Source organism: Chelonia mydas, chromosome 4 (assembly GCF_015237465.2).
Source record: "Chelonia mydas isolate rCheMyd1 chromosome 4, rCheMyd1.pri.v2, whole genome shotgun sequence".
NCBI lineage: Eukaryota > Metazoa > Chordata > Testudines > Cheloniidae > Chelonia > Chelonia mydas.
In genome coordinates, this window is record NC_057852.1 from 139597315 (window position 1) to 139613212 (window position 15898).

A 15898-nucleotide genomic window follows, 5' to 3' on the forward strand; every position below is an offset into this window, starting at 1 on the left:
GTTGCAGGCATTCCAGTCCAGTCTTATCAGCTCCCAGCACATGCAGCAGGTCCCAAAACAGGGCCAAAGTCCAGAACAGAAGAGAGAGATTTCACTGCAAAATAAATAGTCAAACCTCCTTGTACCTTCTGTTTACAGCCCCCTTCCCAATCCACCTCCCATCCCGGGGGCATCCATTACTTAGGAGACTGCTGTAAAGTAGCCACGGCACAAACTGTGACCTGTTTTTTACACTGTTAGAATCCAGTGGAAACACCGGGATTCTTTCTGCAGCTAATTAAAATCCAGGACAATCACCCCAAATGAAAGATGTTATAGCCAGGGTTAATGACCATGTCCCAGTTCATTCTGCAGCTGCAAAGGCAGAAAGAATCTAGAAACTGGAAACTAAGTTCCCTGGGCAGGGATTGTGTCTTGCCATGTGCATGCCCAGCACCCTGCCCAAAGGGGCCCTAGTCCTGACAGGGGAGCTTTCAGCATCACCACAACAGAGATAACCAGTTATTACTCCACTAACAAATCTTATTCCCAGAACTGTGCAGATGCCATTAACAAGCTACGGAACTCATTGCTGCGGGACGCAAGCGGCAAACAGCTCAGGGTTAGATTGTGTCTTGGACATTGTACCCATGCAAGGGAGGTAGAGGGAGAAAGAACACCCCGCCCCCCATATCCTTTATGGGAGACCTGGCTCTTGGGTCCAGGCATGGAAGAGTAAGTATTTACTCACTTCCTAAAGCAGATGGGCCAGGAGGGGACAGGAGCTCTCACTCACTGGCCAAAGTGGCTGAGCCAATCAGGGGAGTGAATTCGGGGTTACTAATTTACTGCTGGTATAGGACAGGAGCAAATAACTACCCATCTACTTACAAGCAGGGACAGAACAATGCAGGGGTGTCAGTGAGCCACCCTGCCTCCTTGGGCAGTGCGATTTACACCCCACCCTTTGCTCCAGATCTGTGCCCAAACTCACATCCTGTCCCTTAGTAAATTTCCAGAAGGCAAGGCGTCTGTGGTTAAAAAACCCAGCAGCTAAATGCACTAGTTGAAATGAGATCTTGTGCTTACTGGACATTTATACACACGTGGGAGGAAAACAAGATCTGTTTGGAAACAGTCCAGCCACTGTCACATATCCCATCACATCGGTGCAGAGAACAGAAACGCTGCCAGGGGAGCCCCAAACGCCGCAGTAACCCAGCAGCAGGGCCCGGCAGAGGTGGAGGTTTCAGGCAGGCAGGCAACCACACATCCAAGGAGATAACCCCTCCCCTCTTTAACCCCCAGATTGATTGTCTGTCCCGGTGACATTCGGAGGGAGACGGAGGAATATTCGGTGCCACATGCAGAACTATTCTATGGCTAGCTAAAGCAGATCGTTTGACTGGCACCAGTTGGCACTGGGTTTGCTTTCTAGAGACAGAAAGCAGCGTTCTGCATTGGAAAGTGTATGAAATCTAGCACCACTTCGCTCCGCCAGAGCTGGCAGTCTTTGGCACCCACCATGCATCTGCTTCAGGATTAAGCCAACGTGGCTATTAGAGATCAGGACGAGACCTAACGCAAGAGGCCGATTATCCCACAGCTGCTGCTGCTGGGTTCTTGCACCCTCCTCGGCAGCATCTGGTGCTGGTCGCTGTCCGAGATACTGGGCTAGATGGACCTTTGCCAGACTGGAGCAGACCTGTTTCCAGGTTCCTACAAATCAGCTTCTTCCTCAAACACCTGCCCAGTTCCTCCCAGAATATCCCTTATGTAGGGGGTAAACTCTCTCCCTCCCTCCCAGAAAAGAAATCCATAAAGCCACCACCTTATCCTCCCTGCAAAAATCCCTCCTTAAGATTCACCTCTGCCGTGCTGAGGAACAAACCCCGCCAATTGACCACACTATGCAGGCCATGAGCTGTGGTTACTGGTCACTGTGCAGTTTGTTGAACGGTTATCTTGCCTTCCACCCTCTCTTTGTATCATCCCCCTACTGCAGGTAGTCATAATGCAAGACTGAGCTCTTTGGTGCAAGAGTTGTCCTTTCCCTCCATGGCTGTGCAGCTGGGGCCCCTGACTGCAGCCTCTAGGGGATAACGGAATGCAGACTATTTAATAATAGTCACCATAGTTTTCAGCCTCCTCCTGATTTGTAGTGGCAAAGACAAAGCGGTGCGTAAAGTCTCATAGGCACCAACAGAATGAGTTTCCTGATCACCACTTGTGGAATGAGATTAGAAGATTAAAATCAGCAACGGAATTGGAGGAGAAATGCCTTTTCTACAGGCAGAAACACACTCCCACATCGGGTGACTGACACAAGAGACTCAAGGACACTCACTATTATTGCACGTTGATGTGTGGGCAGCGTGCGATAAGTCAGCACACAGGGAGGAGCACCTACTGCTTACCGTGACTCAGTGCACAGAGCAACATGCTGTCATTGTATGGAAGAACTTGATACTTACGAAGGACACCCACAAAAGATTGTGTTTGTCTTGTGCGGGTTTCCACCATATGGCCCAACCCTCCAGAATTTTTGCTGCAGTTGGGAACAAATTAATGCTAGAATCAGGCTTCACTTCAAAGAGACAATGTGCGTCGACCCCCAATGGCAGAAACTTGCATAGGTTCAACACAATGGGCTTCAACTGCTAATGAGAGAGAACACGGGTGACATCTAGTTATCGGGCTACAGTGAGTTCCAAATGTCTTCTCTCACCACGTTAAAAGTATTTTTAGTTCAAAACAACAAAAGGGACAGGAGGGTGAAGAGGGTCAGATTCTGATCTCAGTGTAAATCTGCCCACATTGAGACTTGCTCCAAAGTTACACCTGGGCCCCCAAGATCAGAACTGGCCCCAAAATCTTGAAAACAGAATTTATTCCTTTCGTGGTAAGAACACAGATAACCCTGTGTAGTGTTTTCTTATTTAATTGTGTTCCTCAAATCCTATAAACCCCAAACAAGCATAACACACTAACCAAGTGTGTCATGTCCCCTTCTAGTGGCTAGTCCAATAGAGGATAACTACCGACTGTTTCTGTCAGCTGATAGAGTTACTCCTTTAGTTCAAGTGATGGGGCGACCAGAATTACACACAGTATTCAAGGTGTAAGAGTACCATGGACTTATATTGAGGCATTATGATATTTTCTATCTTATTACCTATCCCTTTCCCAACGATGCCAACAGTCTGTTCACCTTTTTGACTGCCGCTGAACTTTGAGCAGATGTTTCCAGAGAACTATGACTCCACAATGACTCCAAGGTCTCTTTCTGGAGTGGCAACAGCTAATTTAGACCCCATCATTTTGTATGTATAGTAGGGATTATTTTTTTTCCAGTGTACATTACTTTACATTTATCAACATCGAATTTCATGTGCCATTTTGTTTCACGGTCACCTAGTTTTGCCAGATCCCTGTGTAACTCTTTGCCATCAGCTTTGGACTTAATTGTCTTGAGTAATTTTGTATCATCTGTAAATTTTGCCACCTTACTGTTTACCCCCTTTTCCAGATCGTTTATGAATATGTTGAATAGGACTGGTCCCAGAACAGACCCCTGGGGGACACCACTATTTACCTCCCTCCATTCTGAAAACTGACCATTTATTCCTACCCTTTGGTTTTCTTTCAACCACTTACCGATCCATGAAAGAACCTTCCCTCTTCTCCCAGGCCTGCTTACTTTGCTTAAGAGCCTTTGGTGAGGGACCTAGGCAAAGGCTTTCTGTAATCCAAGTACTCTAGATCACCCTTGTCCACATGCTGGTCGACACCTTCGAAGGAATTCTACCACTCGTCCTGGTTTCTGTAGCTGCTGCTAGGCTCTGGCCACCTGAAGAAGCTGCTGCCCAGCTGGGAGGATGAAATCGTCCACCGGCTGGCTGAGCGCATGCCCTCCCCTAATGCCTTCCTACATCTGGCACGTCACATGCTGATATCCCGTCATTCTATGAAGTCATTGTGCTGCCCCACCCCCTTCCTCTCAAGCCCTCGAGTCAGCCCACACCTAGAGTCCAAGCCACAGTGAAGGAAAGGGAGGGCAGATGCCTTTTTCTCTTCCACCCCACACGTACACGCCTCTGACACCCCAATACCCGCCCAATCAGGAGCAACTAACAGTCACCAGGAATGTGGGGGGCATTAAGGAAAGAAAGGAGTTCAGGGCACCTGCGGATCACAGGGTCTATACAAATAAAACTACCTTCAAGTAAACACGTTTGCCCTTCTGAACCTCAGTAGGCGGGCGCCGGAGGGGCAGGTCTTACCTTCAGCCACTGGTGTGATGCTGATGACTTTAAGGTTAAGGTTTGGAAGCGGAATGGCACAGACGTCCTTCCCCAGCCTTTGAATGGGAGGCAGAAGAAACGTGATTTCGTATTTGTGCAGTATCTTCAGAAACCCTACCTGGAAGGGGGGAAAGACACACAGGTTGCAGGGTCACCTTTGCCATCGCACTGAACACTTTGCAGCAACAACACCAACCACAGAATTAAAATAACAAGGTGCCAGCGAGACAGGAACTGAATCCACAGGAACCAAAGCCTAGTTTGAGGGGCAGGCTGGTCATTGTAGTTCTTTGTGTTACCGTAGTCAACTGAGATCAGGGCCTCCTTGCGCCAGGCGCTGTACAAACACCTAGTGAGAGACAGTCCCAGCCCTGGAGAGTTTATAAATCTAGAGGAGAAGGGAAGGATTATTATTATCATCACACAGAGGGGAAACTGAGGTACACAGTCACACGGAGCAGAGTAGGAAATAGAAGTCAGATCTCCATACACCCGGTCCAGTGCCTTAACCATGACACCACCCGAAATAAATGGTTAGAAGGAGGGACTGGGGAGCCAGAAGCCCTGAGTTTTCATCCCAATTCTTCCACCAACTCAGTGTGGCCTTTGTTGCTCCATGCCTCGGTTTCCCCATCTGGAAACTCGAGATGGACGGCTTCACAAATGTGGGCGCAATGCTTTGAGGGTGTCTGACGAACGGCACTGTACAAGGGCAAAGCATCGCTCGGGGCTTGGGTTGGAGGCCAAAGAAAGAGAATGAGCATAGGGCACGTGCTTCTCTTTCGTATCCCAGATCGTTGCCAACGGGCCACAAAGAAAAGGCAGCTCTCATTGCTGCTCACCAGGTAGAGAGTCTACCAGGGGTGCAGGGAAAGTCCCCAGGCTGATCTGCTGCTGGGGTGGGTTCCTCAGATATCAGGATAATCCTCCACTGATATTCCCTGGCTGGGGTGGGGGCGCTGCATGGCACAGCTGGGAGAAGGAATGGGGAGGGGTGTGATACAGCAAGGTGCAGGAGACCTGGAGGACATGAAAACCATGGTTCCACTACTAGGCAAGTCACAGCAGCAAGGCCCTGATCCAACCCCCTCTGCCCTATGCACCCTAAGTCAGTGATGGCACCTAAAGCAGGGAAGGAGGGCAGAGGTGATCAAAAAGGTTTTTTTGTTTGATAAAATGGAATTTTTCATGAAAAAAATTCTAGTCCAGTCAAAAAAAAGTTTCATGTTTTTGCCAAAAAACCCTAAAAAAACCAAAGTGTTTTGGATTTGCACAACCAAAAATCAAAATTCTTCTATTTTAAACTGTAAATTTTGGGTTGTTGTTTTTGGTGTTCAAAAACCAAGAACAGAAATCAATTGGTTATTTCTTAAATAAAAAAAATGATTTTTTTTTAAATAGAGTTTTTTATTTAAATGAAATACTGGTTAATTTTAAAAAAATAAATTTATTTAAAATTAAATTTGAAATTCAAAACCTATGTTAAGGCCTAAAACTTATAATAATCTATTAAAATCATTTAAATTAAATACACACAAAAAATATTCATCAGTACGTTTGCTGCCAAGTGTTAAGAAAGTCAAACCACTGAACTGGTGGAAGTCACTGGCTAAGACCCAGAACCACAGTTTGCTGAAGTGCTAAACAAGCTTTTGAAAGCAGGAGTCTCTTCTGGGGGTACAGGAAAAATATTTTCTTCACTTCAGCTTGTTCACCCAGTTCAGTTCAATGATTAGTTCATACAAAGTTAAGAAACCAGTTCGGAGTTGAAAAAGCAGAAAAGTTTGTTTTCCCCTTCCAATCTATGAACCAAAAACAAGGTGTTAGAGGATCAGATCTACTAGTTCTAAAATCATGAAAGACATAACTGAAAACAATCAATTCAATATGACAGGTTTCAGAGTAACAGCCGTGTTAGTCTGTATTCGTAAAAAGAAAAGGAGTACTTGTGGCACCTTAGAGACTAACCAGTTTATTTGAGCATGAGCTTTCGTGAGCTACAGCTCACTTCATCGGATGCATAGCATATCGTGGAAACTGCAGAAGACATTATATACACACAGAGACCATGAAACAAAACTTCCTCCCACCCCACTCTCCTGCTGGTAACAGCTTATCTAAAGTGATCATCAAGTAGGGCCATTTCCAGCACAAATCCAGGTTTTCTCACCCTTCTCCCCCCTCCCCCCCCACACACATACAAACTCACTCTCCTGCTGGTAATAGCTCATCCCTCTTTGAAACCTCTCTTTATAATCATAATTAATCAAATCAAATAATCAAAATTAATTGATGATCACTTTAGATAAGCTGTTACCAGCAGGAGAGTGGGGTGGGAGGAAGTTTTGTTTCATGGTCTCTGTGTGTATATAAAGTCTTCTGCAGTTTCCACGATATGCTATGCATCCGATGAAGTGAGCTGTAGCTCACGAAAGCTCATGCTCAAATAAACTGGTTAGTCTCTAAGGTGCCACAAGTACTCCTTTTCTTTTTTCAATTCAATATACTACTCCTACAGATAATACTTCCTATGTTTAATAAATCAATTTATTTTAAATGCAAAGCATGTTTTGATAATTTTTTTTCTTATGGTACCAGCTCATTTAAGGTAATTTAATTTAAAAAAATTAAATGCTGTTTTTGTGCATTTTAAATTCAATTTGAATGTCAACCCAAATAGAGCCTGAACCAATCACAATCAAATTAATCATCTAGTAAATAAGAATGGCATCATTCACCATTTCCTAACAGAATAAAATATTAAAAATTAAGAATCTGAATAAATGTAAGTCAAGCTAAATAACTGCTTATATAAGCAATACATATAGTGTCGCCTCCTGATTAGCAAAAGGAAACACCAATTTTAGTGTAAATCAACATGTTTTAATGGCTACCAACCAATGAAAAAAATCAACCTTTCTTTAGGAAAATAACAGAAAAGTAAAAAGAAAAAACATAGAAGCATAGGGTTAGAAAGGACCGCAAGGGTCATCTAATCGAACCCCCTGCCAAGATGCAGGATTTGTTGTATCTGACCCATCCCAGACAGATGGCTCCAGCCTCCTTTTGAAAACCTCCAGTGAAGGAGCTTCCACAACTTCCATAGGCATCTGTTCCATTGTCCTACTGCTCTTACAGTTGGGAAGTTTGTCCTGAGATTTAATGTCAATCTGCTATGCTGTAGTTTGAACCCATTGCCTCTTGTTCTGCCATCTGTGGCAAAAGAGAATAACTTTTCTCCATCTTTTTTAAGTCAACCTTTCAAGTGTTTGAAGGCCGCTGTCATGTCCCCCCGTAGTCTCCTCTTTTCCAAATCAAAATACCCAGTTCCTTCAGTCTTTGCTCAGACGCCTTGCATTGCATTCCATCCCTCTGATCATCTGTGTCCACGTCTGGATACTCTCCAGTTTCTCTACATCCTTTCTGTACATTGGTGACCAAAACTGGACACAGTGCTCCAGCTGTGGCCTACCCAGCACCGAACAGAGCAGTACTGTCACCTCCTGTGACTTGCATGCCGTGCCTCTGTTAATGCAACCTAAAATTGCATTTGCTTTTTCTGCAACAGCATCGCATTGCTGACTCATGTGGAGGTTGGGATCCACCAAAACTCCCAGATCCTTCTCAGCCGTGCTGCTGCCAAGCCAGTTATCCCCCATTCTGTATTTGTGCATTTCGTTTTTCTTCCCTAGGTGTAGCACCTTAGATTTGTCTTTGTTGAATTTCACTTTGTCTGTAGCTCAGTTCTCCAATTTATCAGGAGCCCTCTGAATTAAAATGATTAAAATAGTTTCCTGCCTGCCAATTAAAATCAGCAATTAAAAATCAATCCACTCTGCCAAAAAACCAAGATGGGGGTTTGATGAAACCTTGAAACACTAAAGAAAAGCTTTTGACAACAATGATAAAAAATTGCTTTTGTCACACCACCAACAAATAGTTTCCCAACCAGCTTTGGGAGGGGGAGGGTATCGGGGGGGAGAGACAGGGTGTCAAGGGACATAAGAGGCACCTGCTTATACCAAACACTCCACATCCAGATCAGTCACAGACACATTAAGAAGCAGTGATTGCTGTAACCTGTCAGGAGCTGGCTGGGCAGGGAACTGATGGGCAGGATCCCCTGGGAAGTTAATACGAGGGGGAAAGGAGTCCAGGAGAGCTGGCTGTATTTTAAAGAAGCCTTATTGAGGGCGCAGGAACAAACCATCCCGATGTCCACAAAGAATAGTAAATATGGCAGGAGACCAGCTTGGCTTAACAGAGAAATCCGCGGTGAGCTTAAACACAAAAAGGAAGCTTACAAGAAGTGGAAACTTGGACAGATGACTAGGAAGGAATATAAAAATATTACTTGAGTATGCAGGGGTGTAATCAGGAAGGCCAAAGCATAACTGGAGTTGCAGCTAGCAAGGGATGTGAAGGGTAACAAGAAGGGTTTCTTCAGGTATGTTAGCAACAAGAAGGTGGTCAGGGAAAGCGCGGGCCCCTTACTGAATGGGGGAGGCAACCTAGTGACAGATGATGTGGAAAAAGCTGAAATACTCAATGCTTTTTTTGCCTCTGTCTTCACAGACAAGGTCAACTCCCAGACTGCTGCACTGGGCAGCACAGTATGGGGAGGAGGTGACCAGCCCTCAGTGGTGAAAGAACAGGTTACGGACTATTTCGAAAAGCTGGATGTTCACAAGTCCATGGGGACGGATGCACTGCATCCGAGGGTGCTGAGAGAGTTGGCGGATGTGATTGCAGAGCCACAGGCCATTATCTTTGAAAACTTATGGCAATCGGGGGAAGTCCCAGACGACTGGAAAAAGGCAAATATAGTGCATCTGAAGAAGTGTTTTTTTACCCACGAAAGCTTATGCCCAAATAAATCTGTTAGTCGTTAAGGTGCCACCGGACTCCTTGTTGTTTTTGTGGATACAGACTAACACAGTTACCCCCTGATACTTGATCTGTACCCTTATTTTTCAGATGCGGAAACTGAGGCATGGAACAGATAAGCAATTTCTCCCAGCCAATCCACAGCAGAGCCAGGAATAGAAACCAGGGCCTTGGTCTCAGTCCCAGGCCCCAATCACCAGACCATGCTGCCCCTGAAGTTTTCCAAGCCCAACTTTTCAGCCCTGAAAGCCTTAAAGTGAAATAGTTTACAAAGACATTAACAGTACATCAGAACCTCAAGGCCCCAACCGAGATAGGACCCCACTGTGCTACACACATACAGCAAGAGACAGTCCCTGCCACCAAAGATCTTACCACCTAAACAGACAAAGCGGACAAAGGAAGGATTCTTATCCCTTTTTCAGAGATGGGGAGCTGAGGTGCAGAGACGAAGGCCTTGTCTACACTACAAAAATGTTGTGGCTATGCCAGCAAACCCTGCAAGTGGAGCTGCAGTGCATACCAACAGAAGAGCACTTTTGCCAGTGAATCTCATGCTGCTGAAATAAGCTACATTGGTAAAAGCACCTTCGTGCCAGCATAACTGTGTTTACAGTAGGGCTTTCACCAGCATGGTAATGTCATAAGAAATAAATATATGTAAATATCACACCTGTAACTGACATTGGGAACATATGGAAAGGATCTCCAGCCCCCTACTGTTACAGGCAACCCCCTTATATTCTCCCTTGCATGGAGTTATGATTGCTGTTACTAGACTGGCAGATGTTTTAAGCATAGACCTGCGCTACGAGACCAGCCCAAAGTCACACAGGGTGAAGTCTATTTCCTGGGCCCTAGCCACACAGAGAGAAGTGCAGCATAGTCCCCAGTGAGTTCAGGTGTCTAAAAGGCCTATCAGTCCTCTCTGCTCCATGTGGTTAAGTTGACAGCATCAACAGTGTTGAATCAACACATTCGTCTGATATTTCATTATACACATTCCTGTTGCTCTAATTAAAAACCAACACACAAAAAAGCATTTAACTAGTTTGCTTTTCCATTAGGACCAAGGCAGCGACAATCCTATTCCCAGTGGGCCCATGCCCATGCCACTAACGACAGCAAGCGATTGTCCAATAACATCAATGAAGACAGGGATCGGGCCCAGCGCTTTGACACCCACCCCCCTCAGCAGGTCTCAGAGCCCGGGGGCTAGCCCAAGTGGGAACATCTATGCTGCTATTCTTTGCCCTGTAGCATGAGCCCAAAGCCTTTTCCAATAACTTATTATCCACTTTGCAACAGGGGAATAAATTATAAATGTAGTGTGAAGTCATTCTGACCCCAGTCTGAACAGCTGGGTTTGAAAGCTACATATGAAATCATCTTCTTTTTCCTTTACGCCGCTTTTCCACACTATAGGAATCCAGCTGAGTTCTCTTTTGGACTAGAAAATGCCAGAGAACTTTGGGCCAGACCATCAGGTAGCGTAAATCAATGGACTTCAACGGAGCCACACTGATTTACACTGCCTGAGGCTCAGGTCCTTTAAGCGTGACTGCATCTAACATAGAAAGCAGCAGATTGCAGCCGATATGAAATGTTTGGCACTCTCTTTCCTGGAGGTGCAAACACAGCATTGTCTAGAAGCTAATCCGCTCTGTGGAAGCAGGGATTTAGTACAATGTTTCCAAGGAGAAAAAAATAAAGGTTAGAAAGACAAGTGGAAATAAACAATTCTCAGTCAGTCACTGACGTTTCACAGTCCTTGATTCCCACCCTAACAAGCACAGGAACTGCCGGCTCTTTTCCCATTTCTAACACGATGGGCAGGGAGGGTTTACAAACATAAAATCAGCCACACTGGGTCAGACCAAGGGTCCATGTAGCTCAGAGTCCTGTGTTCCAGCAGTGGCCAGTGCAGATGCTTCAGAGGGAATGAACAGAACAGGGCAATTAGCAAGTGGTCCCCCTGTCATCCGGTCCCAGTTTCTGGCAGTCAAAGACACCCAGAGCATGGGGTCGCATCCCTGACCATCTTGGCTAATAGCCATTGACGGATCCATCCTCCAGGGACTTATCTAATTCCTTTTTGTAACCCACTTATACTTTTGGCCTTCACAACATCCCCTAGCAAGGAGTTCCACAGGTTGACTGTGCACTGTGTGAAGAAGTCGTGCCTTATGTTTGTTTTAAACATGCAGCCTATTAATTTCATCAGGTGACCCCGGATTCTTGTGTTATGTATAAATAGTATAACACTTCCCTATTCAGTTTCTCCACACCAGTCATGACTTTATAGACCTCAATCATATCCCCCCTTAGTCGTCTCTTTTATAAGATGAACAGTCCCTGCCTTTATAATCTCTTCTCATACCGAAGCTGTTCCATACCCCTGATAATTTTTGTTGCCCTTCTCTATACCTTTTCCAATTCCAATATATCTTTTATGAGAGGGCTATCTGAACTGCACACAGTATTCATGGTGTGGGTGTACCAGGGATTTATATAGGGGCATTATGATATTTTCTGTCTTATCTATCCATCTCTTTCCTAATGGTTCCTAACATTCTGTTCGGTTTTTTGACAAGCACTGCAGATTGAGCGGATGTTTTCAGAGAACTATCCACAATGACTCCAAGGTCTCTTTCTTGAGTGGTAACAGCTAATTTAGACCCCATCATTTTGTATTTATCGTTTGGAAACCATTCTGTGGGCATTACTTTGCAGTTATCAACACTGAATTTCATCTGCCGTTTTGTTGCCCAGTCACCCAGTTTTCTGATATTCTTTTGTAGCTCTTCGCACTCTGCTTTAGACGTAACTATCTTCAGTAATTTTGTGTCATCTGCAAATTTTGCCACCTCACTGTTTACCCCTTTTTCCAGATCATATATGATGTATCTGGCATTGTACAAGCCACAGAATGAGACAGTGGAAAGAGCTGGCAGTCTAACAGATGGGCACAAAGAAGAGGAGTGCCAAAGTGGAGACAACTCAGGGCTTTATGAACATGTTGAACTACACTGGTCCCAGAAGCTAGGAACGGGCGACAGGGGATGGATCACTTGATGCCCTGTTCTGTTCATTCCCTCTGGGGCACCTGGCATTGGCCACTGTCGGAAGACAGGAGACTGGGCTAGATGGACCGTTGGTCTGACCCAGTCTGGCAGTTCTTAGGGCAGATCCTATGGGGACCCCTCTATTTACCTCTCTCCACTGTGAAGACTGACCACTTATTCCTCTTTTTGTTTCCTACCTTTTAACCAGTTACCAATCCATGAGAGGAGCTTCCCTCTTATCCCATGACAGCTTACTTTGACTTTGGTGAAAGGCTTTCTGAAAGTCCAAGTACACTATATTCACTGGATCCCCCGGGTCCACATGCTTGTTGACCCCCTCAAAGAATTCTAGTAGATTGGTGAGGCATGATTTCCCTTTACAAAAGCTGTGTTGGCTCTTCCCCAACAAATTATGTTCATCTGTGTGTCTGACAACTCTGTTCTTTACTATAGTTTCAGCCAATTTGCCTGCTAATGAAGTTAGGCTTACCGGCCTGTAATTACCAGGATCCGCTCTGGAGCGTTTTTTAAAAATAGTTCTTAATGAGATATCCTTCAGTCATCTGGTACAGAGGCTGATTTATATGATAGGTTACAAACCACAGTTACTATTGTCATTCTGCAGTTTCATATTTGAGTTCCTTCAGAACTCTTGGGTGAATACCATCTGGTCCTGGTGACATATTACCATTAAATTTATTGATTTGTTCCAAACCTCCTCGGTGACACTTCAGTCTGGGACAGTTCCTCAGATTTGTCACCTAAAAAGAATGGCTCACATGTGGGATCCTCCCTCACATCCTCTGCAGTGAAAACCAATGCAAAGAATTCATTTAGTTTTTCTGCAATGGCCTTGTCCTCCTTGATTGCTCCTTTAGCATCTTGATTGCCCAGTGGCCCCACTGACTGTTTGGCAAGCTTCCTGCTTCTAAAGTACTTAAAAAATGTTGGCTCTTAATTTTTGTGTCATAAGAACATATGTCTCATTTACTAGTTGCTCTTCCAGTTCTTTTTTTGGGCTGCCTAACTATACTTTTACACTTGACTTGCCAGAGTTTATGCTCCTTTCTGTTTTCCTCAGTATGATCTGACTTCCAATTTTTACAGGATGCCTGTCTGCCTCTAACAACCTCTTTTACTCTGCTGTTTAGCTGTGATGGCTTCCCCCGGAGGGGGATGGGGAGGAGAAATACATTTAGTTTGAGCCTCTCTGGCGGTGTTTTAAAATAGCTTCCATGCAGCTTTGCATGCGTTTCACTCTTGTGATTCTTTAAACGATAGAACAGTGCTACTAGGCACTAGTGTCTCTTCCTTTTGTGAAGTGCAAGTGACACTCGCTCACTTTTCACAACGCGAGGCCTCCTAATGGTCCAAGCAGAAACTATAACCATAAATCCGACCTGACAATTGAATCTGCCCAGATGTTATGCTCATTTGTAGTGCCTAGGAGCCAGGGCTGTGCTTTGCTAGGCTCTGTACGAAGACAGACGGGTCCTCGTCTCAAAGAACTTACAATGTAAGTAGCCCTCTGTCCCCACGCAGAGCCGTAGTGAACTCAGTGGCAATGAAAGGGTAGGGGTCTACGTGAAGCGTTCCCATCGCAGGATCAGAGCCCTGTTTTAGAGAGCTCCCTTTATACGCCTGTCCCAAGATGGCTGAGAAGGTCACAGTAACACAACAACAAACAGCAGAGGGAAAGAAAGCTGGAGGCATCGACAAGGGAGAGAACGGCTGCTTCCAGGGGAGATTTGAAGTGAGAGGGAAAGGCTCCAGGGCTGCACCGGACGGCGGGAGCTGCAGGGGTGCAGGCTCACAGGTCAGCAGGTCAGGGAGGCCATTTCTAGGGGAGCAGAGGGGTCCTGGAAGTCTACTAGAGCAAGTGCCTGGAGAGCTTTATAAACCGCAAGGGTTTTGAACTGGATCCTGAAGTGAGTTGGCAGCCAGTGCTCTTGGGAGATGGGTCGATGCATGTGCACTCAGGAGATACGAGAAGGCCGGCAGAAGCACCCGGTGCTTGCTGGAGCGTGGACAGCGGGGACCTGTGGAGTTGGAGGAGAAGGGGGTTGCAATGAAAGGAGAGGAGCTGATGGCACAGGAGAGGAGGAACTGTAGGCTAGGAAAAGCATGTCTCCTACCCTGTGTGTATAAACCACACAGCATCTCACACCAGGGACCGGCTCCAGATTCATCACCAAAACCCAGACCTGCCCCAAGTACAAACTCTGCTGGGATCTTTCTTGAGGCTGGTAAAAGCAGGAATTAAATCACCGCCATCCCTTCCAATGAGCCCAAAGTGCCGTTTACCCAAAGAATTCTACTATGCACTAATTCCATTCAACATCCCCCGCCCCAAAGGGGTTTACAGTCCAGGATCCTATTAGCAAAAGGCCTTCTGAAGACAGGGGAAGGGGGAGTTGTGTCAAGTTAAGAGGGAGGACAATTGAGCAAATCCCAGCTTAAAAAAAAAACAGCCGATCTCATTCAAACTTGCAGCAAATCCATCTGAAAATAGATGGTCTGTATCTTCCACAGGACTCTGGGAAGACACTTTATTACTAGGACGGTCAGCTAATCGCAGTTAACTCATGCTAGTAACTCAAAAAAATTAAAAAAGTCAGAACAAGCATTCCCATGACACTGTTGTAGCTGGCGTCGCAAGATATTTTACAAAGATTCATATGCCTCTTCATGCTTCAGCCATCGTTCCAGAGGCCATGCTTCCATGCGGACAATGCTCATTAAAAAAATAAAGTGTTAATTAAATTTGTGACTGAACTCCTTGGGGAAGGATTGTATGTCTCCTGTTCTGTTTTACCCACATTCTGCCATGTATTTGATGTAAAAGCATAATCGTCGGATGATGACCTAGTACATATTGTTTGTTTTAAGAACACTTTCACTGCAAATTTGACAAAATGCAAAGAAGGTACCAATGTGAGATTTCTAAAGATAGCTACAGCACTCGACCCAAGGCTTAAGAGTCTGAAGTGCCTTCCAAAATCTGAGAGGGACGGGGTGTGGAGCATGCTTTCAGAAGTCTTAAAAGAGCAACACACTGATGTGGAAACTACAGAACCCGAACCACCAGAAAAAAAAAATCAACCTTCTGCTGGTGGCATCTGACTCAGATGATGAAAATGAACATGCGTCAGTCCGCACTGCTTTGGATTGTTATTGAGCAGAACCCGTCATCAGCATGGATGCATGTCCCCTAGAATGGTGGTTGAAGCATGAAGGGACATATGAATCTTGAGCGAATCTGGCGTCTAAATATCTTGAGACGCTGGCTACAACAATGTCATGAGAACACCTGTTTTCACTTTCAAGTGACATTGTAAACAAGAAGCGGGTGGCATTATCTCCTGCAAATGTAAACAAACTTGTTTGTCTGAGCAACTGGCTGAACAAGAAGGAGGACTGATTGGACTTGTAGGCTCTAAAGTTTTACATTGTTTTATTTTTGAATGCAGGGGGTTTTTCGTACATAATTCTACATTTGTAAGTTGCACTTTCATGATAAAGAGATTGCACTACAGTACTTGTTAATTGAAAAATACTATTTCTTTTGTTTTTTACAGTGCAAATATTTATATTTATTTTTCATTACAAAGTGAGCACTGTACACTTTGTATTCTGTGTTGTAATTGAAATCAATATATTTGA

At 45.0% G+C, this 15898-nt stretch overlaps 1 protein-coding gene across 9 annotated transcripts in view; it reads right to left on the bottom strand.

The window, feature by feature from the left end:
• C4H20orf27 (chromosome 4 C20orf27 homolog) overlaps positions 1 to 15898 on the bottom strand; it is a 145049-nt gene that overhangs the window by 47810 nt on the left and 81341 nt on the right. For all 9 annotated transcript variants that reach the window (XM_043544979.1, XM_037898431.2, XM_037898430.2 and 6 more), the window contains one exon: positions 4263 to 4401. In XM_043544979.1, coding sequence (XP_043400914.1) covers positions 4263 to 4401 — 139 coding nt within the window. The remainder of the gene's footprint in view (positions 1 to 4262; positions 4402 to 15898) is intronic.